Source organism: Loxodonta africana, chromosome 20 (genome assembly GCF_030014295.1).
Source record: "Loxodonta africana isolate mLoxAfr1 chromosome 20, mLoxAfr1.hap2, whole genome shotgun sequence".
Taxonomy (NCBI): domain Eukaryota; kingdom Metazoa; phylum Chordata; class Mammalia; order Proboscidea; family Elephantidae; genus Loxodonta; species Loxodonta africana.
The window spans coordinates 71,684,479-71,701,076 of NC_087361.1; the positions used below are offsets into that span (position 1 = coordinate 71,684,479).

The 16,598-nt window shown below is 50.6% G+C and overlaps 1 protein-coding gene across 1 annotated transcript; it reads left to right on the forward strand.

Moving 5' to 3' along the window:
• Nucleotides 1–2,464: 2,464 nt before the first annotated feature.
• Nucleotides 2,465–15,291, forward strand: CHIT1 (chitinase 1). The gene is made up of 11 exons (XM_010590224.3): nucleotides 2,465–2,567; nucleotides 4,132–4,161; nucleotides 6,770–6,971; nucleotides 7,687–7,743; nucleotides 9,075–9,240; nucleotides 9,463–9,587; nucleotides 10,274–10,391; nucleotides 11,917–12,102; nucleotides 12,396–12,509; nucleotides 13,886–14,012; nucleotides 14,833–15,291. Exons 1-11 carry the CDS (start codon nucleotides 2,543–2,545, stop codon nucleotides 15,075–15,077), a joined length of 1,395 nt encoding a protein of 464 aa, XP_010588526.1. The 5' UTR covers nucleotides 2,465–2,542; the 3' UTR covers nucleotides 15,078–15,291.
• The last annotated feature ends 1,307 nt before the right edge of the window (nucleotides 15,292–16,598 follow it).

The window sequence follows — 16,598 nt, forward strand, 5'->3', positions numbered from 1 at the left end:
GTTGGATCGCCTCTCTTGGGAATAGGCATAAATATGGATCTCTTCCAGTCAGTTGGCCAAGAAGCTGTCTTCCATGTTTCTTGGCATAGACGAGTGAGCACCTCCAGCGCTGTATCTGTTTGTTGAAAAATCTCAATTGATATTCCTTCAATTCCTGGAGCCTTGTTTTTCACCAATGCCTTCAGAGCAGCTTGGACTTCTTCCCTCGGTACCATCGGTTCCTGATTGTATGCCACCTCTTGAAATGGTTGAATATTGACTAATTCTTTTTGGTATAATGGCTCTGTATATTCCTTCCGTCTTCTTTTGGTACTTCCTGCGTCCTTTAATATTTTCCCCAGTCACCTTTTGAGTGACTTCCAACCTGGGGGGCTCATTGCAACTCAAGGCTTGAATTTTTTCTTCAGTTCTATCAGCTTGAGAAATGCCGAGCGTGTTCTTCCCTTTTGGTTTTCCATCTCCAGCTCTTTGCACATGTCATTATGATACTTTACTTTGTCTTCTCGAGAGGCCCTTTGAAATCTTCTGTTCAGTTCTTTTACTTCATCAATTCTTCCTTTTGCTTTAGCTGCTCAACGCTCAAGAGCAAGTTTCAGAGTCTCCTCTGACATCCATCTTGCTCTTTTCTTTCTTTCCTGTCTTTTCAGTGACCTCTTGCTTTCTTCATGGATGATGTCCTTGATGTCATTCCACAACTCGCCTGGTCTTCGGTCACTATTGTTTAATGCGTCAAATCTATTCTTGAGATGGTCTCTAAATTCAGGTGGGATATACTCAAGGTCATATTTCGGCTCTCGTGGACTTGCTCTGATTTTCTTCAGTTTCAGCTTGAACTTGCATATGAGCAATTGATGGTCTGTTCCACAGTCGGCCCCTGGCCTTGTTCCGACTGATGATATTGAGCTTTTCCATCATCTCTTTCCACAGGTGTAGTCAATTTGATTTCTGTGTGTTCCATCTGGCGAGGTCCATGTGTACAGTCACCATTAATGTTGGTGAAAGAAGGTATTTGCAATGAAGAAGTCGTTGGTCTTGCAAAATTCTATCATTCGATCTCCGGCATTGTTTCTATCACCAAGGCCATATTTTCCAACTACTGATCCTTCTTCTTTGTTTCCAACTTTCGCATTCCAATCACCAGTAATTATCAATGCATATTGATTGCATGTTCGATTGATTTCAGACTGTAGCAGCTGATAAAAATCTTCTATTTCTTCATCTTTGACCCTAGTGGTTGGTGCATAAATTTGAATAATAGTCATATTAACTGGTCTTCCTTGTAGGCATATGGATATTATCCTGTCACTGACAGGGTTGTACTTCAGGATAGATCTTGAAACGTTCTTTTTGATGATGAATGCAACACCATTCCTCTTCGAGTTGTCATTCCCAGCATAGTAGACTATAGGATTGTCTGATTCAAAATGGCCAGTACCAATCCATTTCAGCTCACTAATGCCTAGGATATCGATGTTTATGCATTCCATTTCATTTTTGAAAATTTCCAATTTTCCTAGATTCATACTTCGTACATTCCAGGTTCCAATTTTGAATGGATGTTTGCAGCTGTTTCTTCTCATTTTGAGTCATGCCACATCAGTAAATGAAGGTTCCGAAAGCTTTACTCCATCCATGTCATTAAGGTCGACTCTACTTTGAGGAGGCAGCTCTTCCCCAGTCATCTTTTGAGTGCCTTCCTACCTGGGAGGCTCATCTTCCAGCACTGTATCAGACAATGTTCTGCTGCTATTTCTAAGGTTTTCACTGGCTAATGCTTTTCAGAAGTAGACTGCCGGGTCCTTCTTCCTAATCTGTCTTAGTCTGGAAGCTCAGCTGAAACCTGTCCTCCATGGATGACCCTGCTGGTATCTGAATACCGGTGACATAGCTTCCAGCATCACAGCAACACACAAGCCCCCACAGTATGACAAACTGACAGACACGTGGGGAACTAAACTCCTGGTCACTGTTTATCATTATGTATTTTAAAAATATGACTATCATATAGAGGTCCAACATCATCATCATGGGTAAGACCATCCATCAAAGATCTTACGGATGGGAAAACTGAGCTCCAGAGAGGGTAGTGGAGAAGCAAGAGAAATGGCCTGGAACCTGGCTGTCCAGTTGTCCTGGCTCTTGAGTCATTTCTCTTCCTGCAAAGTCCCATTAAGTCTGGGGCTGCTCATGGTCCTTCTCAACCCAAGCAGAGAAAACCAGAGTCATGCTATTCAGTAGAAGGTTTAGAAACAAGTCCCACTTTCCTCTCTTTACTTCCCAGTTTGGCAACACCAAGAGCCCAGTTTATGCTCTGTGATTGTTCCAGAGAAACAAGAATTGCTAAAGGCCATTGTGTCAGGTTTGCCCAATCCGTGCCACTGGACAGCCCCCTTCCACACTACCCTTCTGTCTCTTCCTCTCTCCTCCCTCTGCCCTACTGATTTCAACACTCCCAGTTGGGGTGGGACAGAGTGGCCAGATAAAAGAGCAAGTCCTGGAGAGCTGGTTGCATCTGGAGGGAGTCTGCTGTTGAGCCAGCATCATGGCGAGACCCGTGGCCTGGGCTGGTGAGTGGGCATTGCTAGGGAGAGGGGGCTGGGCCTTGGAAGCAGTGTGGTAGGGGGCATGGGGACATCCCCTGGAAAGCAGAATAAGCAGGAGGGCTCAGGAGAACTTCAATTCACCCCTCCCTGCCAGGACCTTTCTAGAGCAAGGGAAGACTTCTTCCTCAGTGGGCTGAAGTGACTTTTCTTCCTTCTGTTCTGGAATCCCAGGGACAGTGACCCCTCCTGCACTGGGTGTTTTTGTCTTCTCTATGTCCGTAGGTCCTTACTTTTGGCCTTAGTCAATAAGTGTCCACCACCAAGAGTTCTGCCTCAACCTCAGTGCCTGTGGGTCTTCGTGCAAGGGGGCAGCCTGGGAGCCATCCACCCTGGGGTCCTCCCAAATTTTCCTACAGGTTTTTGTTGGTAAACAGGAACATCCCAGATCATCAGAAAGGGGAAATGAATCTCTTTCAAGGAGCTCTGCTGAGCCCAAAGTGGCAGGGCTGGGTGTGGGGGGGTGGGTGGGGAATTGTCAGAGCCTCTGCTGCACTTTAGAGTTCCCATCTTCCCGTCAGCTCCACTCCAGACCCCTTCCTCCCACAGAGGTCCAGCCTGAGCCCAGAGGTCCTCAGTCCAGGCTGTCACCCTCAGACCCTCCCTCTGCCCCTTCTCAGGGCCCTCAGGATTTTAGGGTTCTTTAACTTAACTCCCTCCAACAACAAAGATCATAAAGATCATAGGGTTACAAAATGCTGAGGGGCAGGAGGTCCAGCTCTTGCCTCTGTAGTCAGACAGGCCAGGTTCTAAGCCTGGCTCCACCACGTAATCCCTGGGAGCCTTGGGCAAGCAGCTAAGCACCACGGAGCGCCAGGCTTCCCACACTGTGAAATGGAGAGAATAATCCTTTCCTCTCAGCACACTGCTGGGGGCAGGAAATGAGACGACCTACGTGAAGTACCCAGCACATAGTAGGGGCTCAGAATGCTGGTGTTAACGGCCTGGGTCATGCCCCCACCCTCCATGGCCAACTTCTTCCTCTCCTCCAGCCAGCCCTGCCCATCAGACCTCAGAAAATCAGTCCTGCTTTGTTCTTTCCCCTTGCCCTACCCCCTCTCCATTCCAGGAGCCTTGAGTTGTGGGCCTTCAAAGATGCTGGTGGCACAAGCAGCTTCTGGGGTGTGTGGCAGGAAAGCAGGCCAAAGCAGAGTGAGGAGCAGAGGCATTCTGTGGTCTCCCAGCCCAGTCCTCCCAAATGGTGCTTTCCAGCCCTAGGGCAGGTTTTCTCCTTGTTTCAGAAGGGAAGCTTTCTTTCTGAACATGTCACAAGTCAGAATTTTTCTCATCTTCCTAATTCCACAATACTCTCCACTGACCCTCTAGAGAGGGTCGGTCAACTTCAGGGACCAGTCCAGGCCAGGGTGAAGGGCGGGCACAGTGTCCACCTAGGTCCCTCCTGAGTGTGTGAGGGAGATATTTGCATGAAACCACCCTGAAACTACCTCTCTCCTGCATTTCAATAAGCTAAGGGGCCTGGGCTAGTGAGAATGACGTCTTAACCCTCTGCCTTCTCTCTTGTGTTGTTCAGGTTTGATAGTTCTGCTGACGATCCAAGGCGGTAAGTGGCCATTTTCTCAAAACCCATGCTTGATTCCTCCCAGCCCCTTTCCTGAGCTCTGCTACACACCCCCTAAGCCTTACTGCAGGGTTCACGTGTGCATGCACACACACGTGCACACACCTGCACCCGTACACACACCCACACATGTACACATATGTGAGCACACACGTGCACACATCTGCACACGTACACATACATGGAGAGCTCCTGCCGGGTGTCGGTGGGGACTTTCCTCCAAAGCTCAACCCCCTGCACATGTCCTCATCCCCCTAACAGCCTCTTTAGAGGTTCTTGCCTCCTTGCGCACTAGCCAAACCCTTGCATGTCAGCCGGGTCAGCTTAAATGTCAGCCTCCCTTGGGTCTTTCCTGAGGTAGGTTGCTCCCATCTCTGTGCTTTCTTCATACTTAGGCACATTTGTGGTACATATCATCGTGTTTTCCATTATTGTTCTCTGTCTCTCGTCCATCAGACTCTGAGCTACTGGAGGTAAGGACCAGTTTCTGCGGAGTCAATTCTGACTCACTACAGCCCCACGCGTGTCACAGTAGAACTGTGCTCCATAGGCTTTTCAGTGGCTGACTTTTCAGAAGTAGATTACAGACCTTTCTTTCAAGGCACCTCTAGGTATACTCAAACCTCCCACCTTTCAGTTAGCGGAAGAGAGTGTTAACCGTTTGCACCACCCAGGGACTCCCGGAGGTAAAGAGCCTAAGCCTTGTTCCGCTCCAAGTCTCCGACCCCTTAGCTCTGCGAGGGGAACACATTAGCCCCTGTATCTGCAGCGCTGATTGGGTGCGGACCTTGGAAGAGGCAGGAAGGGCTCCTTTTTGTCTCTTTGCATCATCAGCTCCTTCGACTCCCAGATTCCCTTCCCATTCCACAGGCTTCCTGTGTGTCAGCTGCCCTGGGAATGCTAGCCCTTTAGACCTCCATCCTGAGGCAAATGGATACACATTCCCCTTCTCGGTCTCTCTGGAGGGAACAGCCTGGGGGCCACAGAAGTAGCAAACGTAGGGAAGAGAGAGAGGTTGATGGCTTCTATGTTTTCTGGGCTTTATTGAAGTAGAGTAATGATTAAGAAGGAAACCCTGGTGGCGTAGTGGTTAAGCGCTACAGCTGCTAACCAAAAGGTCAGCAGTTTGAATCTACCACACGCTCCTTGGGAACCCTATGGGGCACTTCTACTCTGTCATATAGGGTCGCCATGAGTCACAATTGATTCCACAGCAACAGGTTTGGCTTTGGTTTTTTTTTTTTTTTTTTTTTAAAGAGTTAGAACGTGTAAAGCACTCAGAACAGAGTTTACCTGTGCCAGGCACTCTCTAAGTGTTTGACATATGTTAATTCTTAGTCCACACAACAACCCTATGAGGTAGGTACAATGATTATCCCCATTTTACAGAGGAGGAAACTAAGTCAGAGTTGGGATTTCAACCCAAGTATTGAAACTCCACAGTCCTTGCTCTTAACCACCACACTTTATTGACTCTGTAATACAAAAATCTACATGTGATATTTGATATGATAAAATAGGAAGTAAAAAGAGCCCCCAGGTTCCTCCCTAGATGCTCCTGGGGATGTGTTCTCTAGGTTAATCCCTTCCTTCTTTCCTTTGCTTTGCGGAGTTCACCAATCCTCCATCTATATCACCGCAGGCTGCACTTCCAGCCCTCACCAGCAAGCTCCACTCCTAAGTGGCCTCTGGTTAGGGCCGGGGACATGCAAGAGCCCCGACTCTTGCCCCAGGAACCAGTCACGTGCCCAGGGGAGCCTCAGCCCTCCATGCTCCTGGGTTCCAGTGGAGGCAGATTCTGTGTCTTCCGACACTCCCTCTTGTAGGCATTTTGTACTCCCCTCTCACCCTCCCCCCAGTCTAGCAAAGGGAGGAGAGAGCAGAGGGAAGTCCAGGGTCCAGACACCTGCAACAGACACACTCCAGTCCAAACTGACCACTCCACCAAGCCCCTGATGTACAAGCTGCACCGTCATAGAGTGCGAGGCTGGAAGAGACCTCAGAGACCAACCGCGCAGTTGTTTTCAGATGCAAACTCTGGGGCCGAGGTTGAAGAAGAGATGAGCCCAAAGTCATTTTTGGCAGATGCAAGAATGAAGACCAGCTTTCTTGCTTTCTGGTGTCCTGGTCCACCCAGCACAGCGCTGACCATTCTTGGGCAACTCCTACTGGGAACAGAGTCTTCTCACACACCCTAGGGGATACCGGAGATAAGCTGCCTTTCCTAAATTAGCTTTTTACTAGAACGTTAGCGGTGACATTAATAAACACAGATTCTCTACCAGGAATAACAATTCCACGTAAACCCTCAAGTAAGACATAAGAAATATAAACTGGAGCCCATAACTGGGACCTCCTCTCTGCCACTTTGTTCATTTGCAGTTTAACTAACCTTCACTCGCAGGTGTCCTGAGGATAACAAGGCTGGCCTCAGAAAAGTCACTGTTAACTGCAAGGTGCTGCCCAAACAAAAACAAAACTCACTTCCAACTGTCAGATCCCTTGACTTATTTCAACACCCCGCACCCAAGGGCACGGTTCCCCAGCCGGCCATCTAACCGCCATTTCTCTCCTTTGCTCCACTGGCCAGTCTCTGCTTCAAAACTGATCTGCTACTTCACCAACTGGGCCCAGTACAGAGGGGGTGCGGCTCGCTTTCTGCCCAAGGATGTGGACCCCAACCTGTGCACCCACATCATCTATGCCTTTGCTGGCATGGACAACCACCAGGTCAGCGTCATCGAGTGGAATGACGAGACTCTCTACAAGGACTTCAATGGAATGAAGAAGATGTGAGCTGCTGCAGGGGCTGGGAAGGTGTTGAGGAAGGGCATCTCTTTTCAGAGCCAGAAACCTTCCCCAGCCCAGCAATCCCACCGCAGACCCACTGTGTGGCTTTTGGCAAGTTGCATCCCCTCTCTGATCTTTCCTATCCTTACGTGAAAGAGATATGCTGTCTCAACAATTACTGAGTACAATTCAGTAACTTACGTTCTTCACGATGTACAACGATTCTAGCTATCCTGTTCCAAAATCGTTCCACCACCCTTAACAGATTAGTGGATTCTTAAGGACCCTTCCAGTTTCGGTCTAATTGGGATCAGGGTTATGAAACTGTTCCCTCTGCTGGTAATGCCCTTCCTCCTCCTAAAATCTATCCCTCCTTCAGCTTGAGTCCTATCGCCACCTTCACAAAGCCTCTCTGACTGCGTGCCCCGATCTCTCTCTTCCCGAATTCTCTGTGTATGTATGTGCTCATGCTGTGTCTCCCCAGCCAGACTGTCAGGTCTTTGAAGGCAGGAACATGTCTTTTCCTTCCTCATCTAGAGTTTCCCCCAGAGTGCTCCCTACAGGGCTTCTAGGGATTTATGCATACCTTCCATCCCTCACCCACCTCCACCCCATCAGCCCTGCCAAGGCACTTTTCAGCCCCTTACTCTCCCAGTCAGTGAGTGAGTCCTTGGGAGCTGGCTGGGTAAATTCTGGTGCATCTCTTGTCTTTCCCAGGAACCCCAAGCTGAAGACCCTGCTGGCCATTGGGGGTTGGAGCTTTGGCACTCAGAAGTGAGTTGACTGTGGCAAGGCCGGCTGGGTGGGGACCCAGTACACTGGTGTGAGAAAGCCCCGGTCAGAGAGTCCGGGGCCAGGCTGAGGTGTGGCCAGGGTGAGGGGGTAGGAAGGCAGCCTGGACTCTGGGTTCTTGGATGCCCCATCCAGAGGCTAAAGGGGTAGGCTAGCTCCAGGCTGCTATGGACCCAGCCTTCCCAGAGGAACGAGACCTAAATGCAGTGCAAAGTTCTGACCTCTTTCCAGGCCTTAGTCTCTTCCTCCATGGAATGGTGTACCAGGGGAGAGGAGGGAGGAGTCCCGACTAATCCCAGCTACACGTAGTGTCTGTATTTTCTGAGCACTGAAACAGAATGTCTTGCCTGAGAAACAATTTTGTTCCACTTCTGGGTGTAAAAGGCAGTCTGTGAAACTGAGTTTGAATGCCAAAATATTGGCATTTCTGGGACATTTTGACAATTTATGAAGATAATGAAAAAGAATATTCGAAATCAGAATTTTCCTAGAAAACCCAGATGTTATGGTTCCCAAAGCTCTAACTCAGTCTTTCTAAAGCTTTTTTGGATCATGTCCCCTTTTGAGAATCTGATGAAAGCTCCCAAAATAGGAGAATCTGATGATTCATCTCCCCAAATGATGCTTATCTACAGATTTTTCATGGGAATGTAGGGGTTCTTAGCTCGGGGTCCCTAGGCACATGGACCCCAGCTGCTATGCAAATTGAGATAGAGTGACTCTATAAAAAGCTTGAAACCCCAAGATGGCCAGGGTTATAGGGACTGAGGAAGGAGGGGCGGGCAGCTTGGGGATTTGGAACTGCTCTGGTCTAGCTAAGGCGGCAGCACAAAGCGCCCTAGAAAACGATTTCGAAGGATGGTTAACGTGCCAGGGAAGCAGAACAGCCGGCCCCCCGTACATCCTGCTCTCCGCTGACATTGCCGCACTTCTCTCTTCCTCTTCGAGACTGGCTCCTTTTCTTTTTCAAACCTTCATGCCAGGGCGACAGCAGGCTCTGGTTCTGGGGAAGGCAGCTCTCTGAGCGGGGGCGTGGTGGTCGGCCTCTGGGGGAATTTTGAGAAGCAGAACTACTAGTGAGCCTGGTGTTCTTCATGACAGCAATGTTCGGGGGCAGGAAGAACTTCTAAATTGTCCCTTTTCCTTAGCCAGACTCAAAACTCACCAGCAAATATCTCAGCAGTCTCCGGAGCAGCCCTCCTGGCCTAGACACCAGCACCCCTATCCTGAGTTGTTTCTAGCTTGCCTCTGAGGGAGTCGGTGGTCTCCAGTCTGCCCAAGGCGGGCCCACACGCCCCTTCACCACCCAACAGGTTCACGAATATGGTGGCTACAGCCAACAACCGTCAGACCTTTATCAACTCGGTCGTCAAGTTTCTGCGCAAATATGACTTTGATGGCCTTGACCTTGACTGGGAATACCCAGGAAGCCGGGGAAGCCCCGCCTCAGACAAGCAGCACTTCACAGTGCTGGTGCAGGTATGGCTGGATGGGGAAGGGGCCACCCAGTTCGCCAGGGGATCAGAGCTGTGGCCCCACATGATGCGTGGACATTGGTCTGCCCCCAAGGTGGGCAGCTACGTGTATGTGCGTAGCACAGGCAGGCCCGGGATCAGTTTTCAGACTCTTGAGGAAGAACATCTACCTGGACTCATGGGTTCCTGGCCCCTGCGTCTGCGTTCACTCTGAGCTGTCCTGCAGGAGCTGGGCCACACCTTCCAGCAGGAAGCCCAGAGCTCAGGGAAGCAGCGGCTCCTCCTGAGTGCAGCTGTCCCTGCAGGGCGAGTCTTTGTGGACGCCGGATACGAGGTGGACAAAATTGCTCAGTGAGTCTCACCAGATGTTGTCTGGGCTGGGAGAGGCTGAGGCTAGGCTGAGGTTCCCTGGGAGCAGAGCAGGTGGTCACCTGCAAGGTAGCACTTTGGGAAAGCCCCACCTTCTAGCAGCAGATCCAAGAAGGCTCACCGTTCTGTGATACCACATCCCAGATTCCTTCTCTGGGATCTTTGGGATCCTTCCTTGGGAACTCACTCTTAAAATGAGAACACTCAGGGAGGGGAAGGAGTGAAGCCCCTAGCATCTCCAAGGCAATAATCCATCCAGACCTTGCTCCTCAAAGTGTGGTTTGGGGACCCACAGCACCCACACCACCTGGGAGCCTGTTGGAAATGCAGACTCTCAGGCCCCACCCCAGGCCTCCAGAGTCATTACCTACATTTTAATGAGATTCCCACACTAAAGTCTGAGAAACACTGAGCTAGGTTTCCCTCCACAGTAGCAAAATAGCACTAGGTTTCCTGAGTGGGATGGGGCCTGAGGAGCTGAGGGCACAGGAGCTGCCAACCTCACTGTTTGAATGACAGTGGCCTTGATAATGGAGGGTGGGGGAATGGTGTCCATGTCGCCCTCTACAAAGCCACTGTGGGGGGGAGGTTGGGGTGAAGAGGGCCTCCCCTGTTCTCCTAGCCTTGAAAGTGGGGCCCCTCACCCCCTTTTTCCATGCCTCCTGCAGGAACCTGGATTTTATCAACCTCATGGCCTATGACTTCCACGGCTCTTGGGACAAGATCACAGGGCATAACAGCCCTCTCTACAGGAGGCAGGGAGAGAGCAGTGTGGAACACAACGTGGTGAGTGGTGAGAGGGTGAGATGGGCCCCCAGCCATCAGGCCCTGTTGGGTGGCCCTTCTGAGCTTTTAGGCTCTCATGGAACAGAAATGCAGGGAAACCAAGCAGGGCACCCAGAAACCTGATGACTTCCATTTCTTTGCTTGCTTGCTTGTTTTCTTTTCCACTCCATGCCACTGCTGAGGGGAAACCTCACTTCTGCATAGCATCTTGGCTAATTTTAAAACCAAAAAACCAAACCCACTGCCAGCGAGTCGACTCCAACTCGTCGCAACCCTGTATTAGACACAATAAGCCAGTCTAATGACACCAAACGATGTCTGACTGGGAGCCCTCTTTGAGCTTGAGTTTCCAGCCAAAATGGCTCCTGTTTCTGTCACGCTCCCCCACCCTCGCCATGTTTTCGTCAACACAGCAGGCATACTTTTGCTCCCTGGCTGCTTGAACTTCTGGAGGGTGCTCCCTGGGAGTGGAAACTTTATGAAATTGATAACAACTTAGGGGATGTCACTCAGGGCAGAACTACCCCCTGCAAGCCCCTGGAAATGGCAGACTTCATTTTAGACTGTGCTGAGCTGAGGTCTCAGGTGACACAGAGGGTTTGCACTCCACCTAAAGATTGGTAGTTTGAATCCACCCAGCAGTGCCACAGAAGAAAGGCCTGGAGATCTGCTTCCATAAAGATTACAGACAAGAAAACCCTATGGAACAGTTTTACTATGTGACATATGGGGTCACCGTGAGTCAGAATCAACTCCATGGCAACTGTTTTTTTGTTTGTTTCTTTAAGCCAGAAATTACCATATTCTTTCTCTTTCTTAAAACAAAAACAAACAAACAACAACCAACACCACTACAAAAAGCCCTAAATTAAGGTGCTTTTTTAATTTGGGGGCTATGTCTCTGTGTGTCAGCTAGGGTAGGACATCTTTGACTTCTGTGGCACTTTGATGAATAAAATGCACCTTTCTGGGCCAGTGAGCCAGGTACTCTTTAGTTAACTCATTAACTCATACAGAACCCTGTATTTCCCCTAGAAGAAATGGTTCAGGATTTACTAATTTAGTTTTTGCTTCAACTTTATAGAATATAAGTGTTGCAAATAATGAGAACCAACTCTACTTTTACTTCCATTTTATAGACAGGACACTTAATTTAAGGCTCAACGAGGTTATATAGTTGCTGAGTAAGCCCTTTGTGGGCAGGGATCTCTGTCTGCTTTCTTTACTGATGCATCTCAAGCATCTAGGACAGTGCCTGGCACAGAGTAGGCCATCGGTGAACATTTGTTTGGTGAAGAGCTGTCTGACTCCAAAGCCCATGCTCTTGGCTATAGTGCCATGTGGTTTCTCTCACTAGGATAGAGGATCTAAGAATCTAAAGAAGATGGAGAAAGGTTAGAACATCAATAAAGACCCTTGAAGCTCTCTCTGCCCTCCTTGCTCTGCCTCTGGGGCCCTCAGTCTTGGGCAGCCAGAATCAGACTGATGGCAAAGAAAATTAACCCTGCCACTCCTCTTCCACCAGGACTTTGCCGTGCGATACCGGCTGCAGATGGGGGCCCCTGCCCACAAACTGATCCTCGGCATGCCCACCTACGGACGGACTTTTACCCTGGCTTCCTCATCAAACACTGGAGTGGGAGCCCCAGCCACAGGGCCTGGGACACCCGGCCCCTTCACCAAGGATGGAGGAGTGCTGGCTTACTACGAGGTAGGAAATACCCACAGCTGCCCTGAGTTACGTGGAGGGCAGGGGCTGCCTGAGAGGGACAAGGACTCCTTCTCCTGTGGTTTCTGAGTGAAGATGCCAGAGATGGTGATTTCCATGCCATCCCTGTTGTCTTGGATTTATCCTTAAGCCCAGATGCCTCAAGCTGAATCTAGGGTCTAGGGCACCTGTCTGAGCTCTCCTGGCGCCCTCAGACAGGTGTTTTTCAGTTCCTGGTCTCCTCCTGGCCAGGTGCTTCCCTCCTCTTCCCCAGTACTGACCCTCTTTTCCTACAGGTCTGCTCCTGGAAGGTGGCCACCAAACTCAGGATCCAGGACCAGAAGGTGCCCTACGCCTTCCAGGGCAACCAGTGGGTGGGTTTCGATGATGTGGAAAGCTTCAAAACTAAGGTGAGGCCCAGCCCTGCTGGCAGGGAGGTGGTCCCAGGCAGGCCCAAGGCCTGTCAATAACATCAAATGACAGCATTCAGAACCTTTTCAAGAATGAGTCTCCTTCTAAACACCGCAATAGCCAGATCCCCATATGATAGCATTTGTACATTTGCCACTATTGATTCAGAAAAGACGTAATGGCAAAAATTGTTCTATATTCAGTAACGCTTTTGAAAGTATTTGTATTTCATTAAACACAAATTTTAGCCATATGAATAGGAGAAATATGTATGGGGAGACACAGCATTTTATTCAGCCCATTGGCAACATTTGGTGCATGTCCAAATGATAGACCTTTTGATTCACTTGTATGCTCCTCTCCTCCTGCCCAATATATGTGGCTTTAGTGCATTACTGGGTTCCATGTCTTTGTCCCCCATGAGAAGAGAGATGCTGCATTTGTTTATTGGTGTATCCCACATTGGTTATCCTGTAGGGCTGACAGCGGTAGTTTCTTCTAGAAGTGCAGACAAAATGCCCTGGGAGAACCGAGGAGGAGCTTGATGGGGGAGATGGGGAAGGAGCCACAATGAAAAGGTGTTTGAGATGAGTCTTAAAGCAGAGAAGGTGGGTAGGGCATTCTGGGGAGGAAACTGCCCAAGCAAAGACATGGCGGAGAGGAAAATGGAGGATGGACCTTGAGGACAAGGTGTAGCCTGCGCAGCTGGAACTCTGAAGGAGGGCAGGCACAGAAGGGGAGGTATCGGGAGACGGAGGTTGGGGGCAAAGATTCTAGATCACTCCTACCCTCCAGCCCCCGTACCAATCCTGACGGGAGTACCATGGCCCCCTGGCCAGGTCAGGAAACAGAGAAGCCTGATCTGGGGTGACGAAGAGCCATACCCTCAGGAAGCCTTAGCATCTGGCGGAGGAGAGAAGGCCCTTGTAGAGGATGAAGACGTGAAGACAGGGAAGCAAAACTTGATTCAGATCTTTTGGGAGGCGTAGTCATTCCCTATGGTAATTGAACTCAATACAACCAGCAGACAGAACTCCAAACACAGCAGCTTAGCCCAGAAGAGGCTGAGAGGTTAAGGCTTCCAGCCTAGGGAGATGCACACACCCATCCATTCCCCACCCCTCCACCTTCAGCCTCACCCCTGCCCCAGGCTTATGCCAGGACAAAGGGGATTCTCAAGTGACTGGTGCCCACAGGGATCAAAGACTCAACTATCCAGAATCCCAGCCGAGGCTTGTCTTCAGAAGCCCCTAAAACTCATGGGCCTGGGGGTGCTGGAGATAAAAGGCTCCCATCCCGATGAGGAAGCAGGACGCTGGGCTGGGCTGGTTGGACTTACTGGCTCCTTCTCATACCCTTCACCTACCCCCAATAGGTCAGCTATCTGAAGCAGAAGGGCCTGGGTGGGGCCATGGTCTGGACACTGGACTTGGACGACTTCACAGGCTCCTTCTGCAACCAGGGCCCACACCCACTTATCCAGACGCTGAGGCAGGAACTGAGTGAGTAAGGGGTCCAGGGTCAGAGGCAGAAGTTGGGGGTGTGGTATGAAGTCTCTCCCTCAAGCCACAGGTCCTGGGTCCTTCTGAGGAACTGACTTTGCCTCAGTACTGGGATTTCCCAAATTTCATCCAACCCCAGGAGCTGAGGAAGCTGTTGAAATATTCTTTTCTCACCCTCCTCTTCCCTTTTGCTGGCTCTAGCAATGCCTGCCTAGGGTGTTGTAACCAGGGCTTCCTCCAGAGGGCCCTCAGCCCGGGAGCAGCAGCTGCTCCTCTCTTCAGGGAGAAAGCCTGACCTGGCCTATGGTTGGGGTTCCCACGTCCCTTGCTAGTATATGGCTGGGCTTTGCTGATGGCATATGGCTATTGATTGGCTGTTCTCTGCCCATTACATGAGTACCAAACCAGTTGCCATCCAGTCGATTCTGATTCATGGCAACCACATGTGTATCAGAGTAGAACTGTGCTCCATAGGTTTTCAATGGCTAAATTTTCGGAAATAGATCACCAGGCCTTCCTTCTGAGGTCCCTCTGGGTGGACTTGAATTTCCAACCTTTGGGACAGCAGCTGAGTGCTAAACCATTTACACCACCCAGGGACTCCGTTACACAAGTAGCCCAGGCGTTTTCTGCTGAGCTGTGCTCCGGCTATAGGCATGGCTGTCATCAGGTTGTTTTCTGCCTGGGCTGCCTGTCTGTGCTCTGCCTGTAGGATGTGGGGTGTGGGGCTGCCCCCTGCCTATGGTTGGTGCCCGTGCTTGGCCTGTGCATTCAGGCTCTGTCTTGGGGACCTTTGGTTGAATCTTCATTGTCTTCACAGGCCTCCCATACGTGCCTTCAGGCCCCACGGAGCCTGAAGTTCCCACACCAGACCAGCCCTCTAAACCTGAGAGTGGGCCCAGCCCTGGAGAAGACGCCTTCTGCCAGGGCAAAGCTGATGGCCTCTACCCCGCCCCTCAGGAGCGGTCCAGCTACTACAGCTGTGCGGGCAGGCGGCTGTTCCTGCAGAACTGCCCAGCAGGCCTGGTGTTCAGCCCCTCCTGCCAATGCTGTACCTGGAATTGAGTCCCAGACCTCTTCAGCCCCAGCCCCGAGGCCAGGGCCCAGGACCCCGCTACAGTCTGTCCCACCAGCTTTCCCTGGGAGCTGTTATCTAACTCCTGCAGGCCTCTCCGCGGTCTTCCCGATTAGGCTTTCTGCTCAGCCCGGGGATCCTCTTTTCCAGGTCTCCTGGGCTGCCTCTCTCACTTGCAAAATAAACCTCTTGGTTTGCACCGCCTCCCCAGGTGTGGTGACTTCCGGAGGCTAGTAAGCACACTGTTGGCTCAGAAGCTGCCTTGGGGAAGTTGGGGGACCAAGAGGGGAGGGTGGCTTAAAAGTACACACAGGTCAGAGCTAGGTGAGAAGGTGGTGTGTGCAAGGCCCGCGCCAGGTATCACCTCGAGGAGTCCACAGCCCAGTGGGCAGCTCCCAGGGCCCAGGTGACTGCATCCGGGGCACAGCCCTGACCAGACACGTTCTTCTTTGGCTCAGAAGCCTTTGGAGAATTTGTCCTGCTGGCTTCTGTGCCAAGTGTTATTCCCAGGATCTACACTAGATGGCAACAGAGATGAGCTTGTCTCTACCCTAAGGACTTGGCCTGCATTAATCTCAGCGTTAAAATGTAAGACCACTTAAAATAAGTTGCCTTGGAGTCAACTCTGAATCAAGGTGACCCTATGTGTCTAAGAGCAGAACTGTGCTCCACAGGGTTTTCAATGGCTGAGTTTTCTGAACTAGATCACCAGGACTTTATTTCGAGGCACCTCTGGGTGGACTCGAACTTCCAATTTTTTAACCAAGCATGTTAACTGTTTGCCCCACCCAGGGACCTTTGACCTAAATTCTGTACTAACTCAAACAAAAAACCGGTTGCCGTCGAGTGGATTCCAACTCAGTGACCCTGTAAGACAGAGTAACTCTGCCCCACGGGGTTTCCAAGGAGAGGCTGGCAGATTCGAACAGCCAACCTTTTGGTTAGCAGCTGAGCTCTTAACCACTGGGCCACCGGGGCTCCAATTCTGTACTAGCCCCTTTAAAAATGCCTACGGCACCTGCTTCTCACCTTAGCCAGAGGAGGCAGGAACAATTATCCTCATGTGCAGGTATTTAAACTGAAGACTAACCCAGTTCTGAGTCCAGAACCAGTGCCTAACTGGGCCAAGGTGGGCCAGAGCCTCATGTTGGGGACGCTGGAAGCTGGCGAGCATTTATACCCAGGGTCCTGAAATGTTCCTTGCAGTTTTGGTTTGCATCTTGATCATTCTATTTTAAGAAAATCTGCACATAACCTCATGGCCCAGCCTGTCATCACCCACCCTAAGCCTGGGGATGGCGACAGGTGGGGAGAGAGGGAGGTGATGTGGCCCCTCACCTGAGTACAGCTGGCACCAGATCCCTGTAAGAACGCCTTTCCCATTCTATGCCCTGCCTCTTCCTGGGTCTTGTAAAATCTGCCTTTCTTCAGTCGGGAGCACCACGCTCCCTTCCTCCAAGGTCTCAACCTGGAAGCAGATCTACCGCTTCACGACCACAGCGCCTTGTTTA